Raw genomic sequence first — 1,925 nt, 5'->3', positions numbered from 1 at the left:
CGGCAGGTGTTGCGTCTCGTCGTCATGATGTTCCGCGCCGTCCTTGCTGCGCTCGCTGTCCTGCCGTGTGCCGCCTACTTTGAGGTGGATACGTCGCTGGACGCTGACAAGGGGATGTGCCCGTTTGCCTATCCCGACTACGAGGTGGAGGAGCAGGACATGTCGACGGAGGATGCCGACAAGCTCTTTTCGTGCAACGCGCCCCTCTCCGCCGAGGAGGCGAAGGTGGTCAGTGCAGCCATGCAGAGCGGCATGCCCTCCACGGCGGCGACCTCCGAGGTCTGCTTCCTCCGCGGCTGCTGGTACGCGGAGCACGTCACTATGAGCGCGACCGTCTCGATCCCAAAGGGCGAGCTCATGCACAACGGCTTCCCGCACCGCTCGACCTTTGAGCTCCTCGGCCTGACCGGCACCAACGTGACGGGGCTATGCTTCCCCCCTGCCTTTGCCTCGGGCGGCGGCTACCTCTGCGTCGTCGACCGGCCAGACAAGTCGTCTGCTCGCCGCGAGCTCGCGGCCAACGCGGGCGCGAGCCAGTGGGTGCTCCACGCTGGCTACAGCCCGAGCCCCAACACTGTCTTCCTGCAGCCACTCGTCGCGGAGAGCAACCTCAAGGTGTACATGCTGACGGCGGGCGGGGTCTTGCTCGTGCTTGTCGCCGTCGGCCTGCTGGTGGGCGGCAAGGGCCACCCGGGCGTGCCGCAAATCTGAGGGCGGAACGGCGGCGTCACTCTCGAGCGGCGTCACCTGGCGGTAGTGTGCCAGCGACGCAAAGCGAGGCAAAGCGCATGACGCGGAGGATGAGCCTGCGGGGCAGCGGGGGCTCGAAGCGGCTCCGCTCCGCAGCCATGACTCGAACGGAGCTGCGGCAGACGGCGCCTCGAGGTCCACGAAGGAAGTCGGGGATGGCATCGTTTCTTTGGGGGAAGCTAGAAGAGCAAAAAAGTGAACCTTGCGGCGCGGCGAATTCTTCTCGAACCTTTTGCGCGGCAGCGGAGCCCTTCAGTCGGCATACGCAGAGCACACACATGGTGCTTTTGCCGACCCGCGGTCACGGCCCTCTCACGCTCGCTCCGAACGTCGAGGTGGAGCGGCTGGGTTTCGGCACATGGGCGTGGGGCAACAAGCTGCTCTGGGGCTACGACGAGGCCGCCGACCCCGTGTTGGAGGCTGCATTCCGCCGTGCCGTGGCCGGCGCACCGCTCGTCGACCGGCGGCGCTTCTTCTTCGACACGGGCGACTCCTACGGGACGGGCGCGCGCGAGGGCCGCGCCGAGTCGTTGCTGGGCCGCTTTCGACGCGAAGCGCGAGCGCGGCGGCGCGTCGCCATCGGCACAAAGCTGGCCGTCTACCCTTGGCGCCTACGAGGCGAGGACTTTGAGGATGCGTGCCGCGCGTCGCTGCGCCGGATGGGCGAGTCGCGCATGGAGCTTGTGCAGGCGCATTGGTCGGCGGCCAACTTCCAGCCGTGGCAGGAGCCGGCGCTATGGGACGGGCTCGCGCGCTGCTATGAGGCGGGGCTCGCGGGCGCCGTTGGCACGTCCAACTTCGGACCGAAGCAGCTGCGCAAGGCGAACGCGCATTGGGCCTCGCGCGGCGTGCCGCACAGTGCGAACCAGGCGCAGCTCCACGTGACGCAGGGCTAGTCTCGGCTGATCTCGGCTCATCTTGGGCTGATCTCGGATCATCTCGGCTCATCTGGGCTGATCTCGGCTCAGGTGCAACTCAGCCTGCTCTCGACGCTGCCGCTCGAGTCCGGCCTCCTCGAGGCTAGCAGCGAGCTGGGCGTGACTCCGATCGGCTACTCTCCCCTCGCGCTGGGGCTGCTCTCAGGCAAGTACGACGCCGACAGTGTGCCCGCAGGCCCCCCGCGCGTGCTCTTTCGCCAGCTGGCGCCGGGGCTCGCACCGCTGCTTGACACTCTC

The 1,925-nt window shown here is 67.8% G+C and overlaps 1 protein-coding gene across 1 annotated transcript; it reads left to right on the top strand.

The window, feature by feature from the left end:
* Positions 1–1,028: 1,028 nt before the first annotated feature.
* EMIHUDRAFT_78192 (hypothetical protein) lies at positions 1,029–1,916 on the top strand (the record flags this gene model as incomplete). Its single annotated transcript, XM_005782822.1, has 2 exons — positions 1,029–1,631; positions 1,719–1,916. Coding segments are annotated over 2 exons (801 nt in total), but the record flags the coding sequence as incomplete, so codon positions are not given.
* Between the last annotated feature and the right edge of the window lie 9 nt (positions 1,917–1,925).

This window comes from Emiliania huxleyi (genome assembly GCF_000372725.1).
Source record: "Emiliania huxleyi CCMP1516 chromosome Unknown EMIHUscaffold_1851, whole genome shotgun sequence".
NCBI lineage: Eukaryota > Haptophyta > Isochrysidales > Noelaerhabdaceae > Emiliania > Emiliania huxleyi.
Note: the sequence above shows the minus strand (reverse complement) of the source record. Positions and strands in the feature narration are given on the sequence as shown.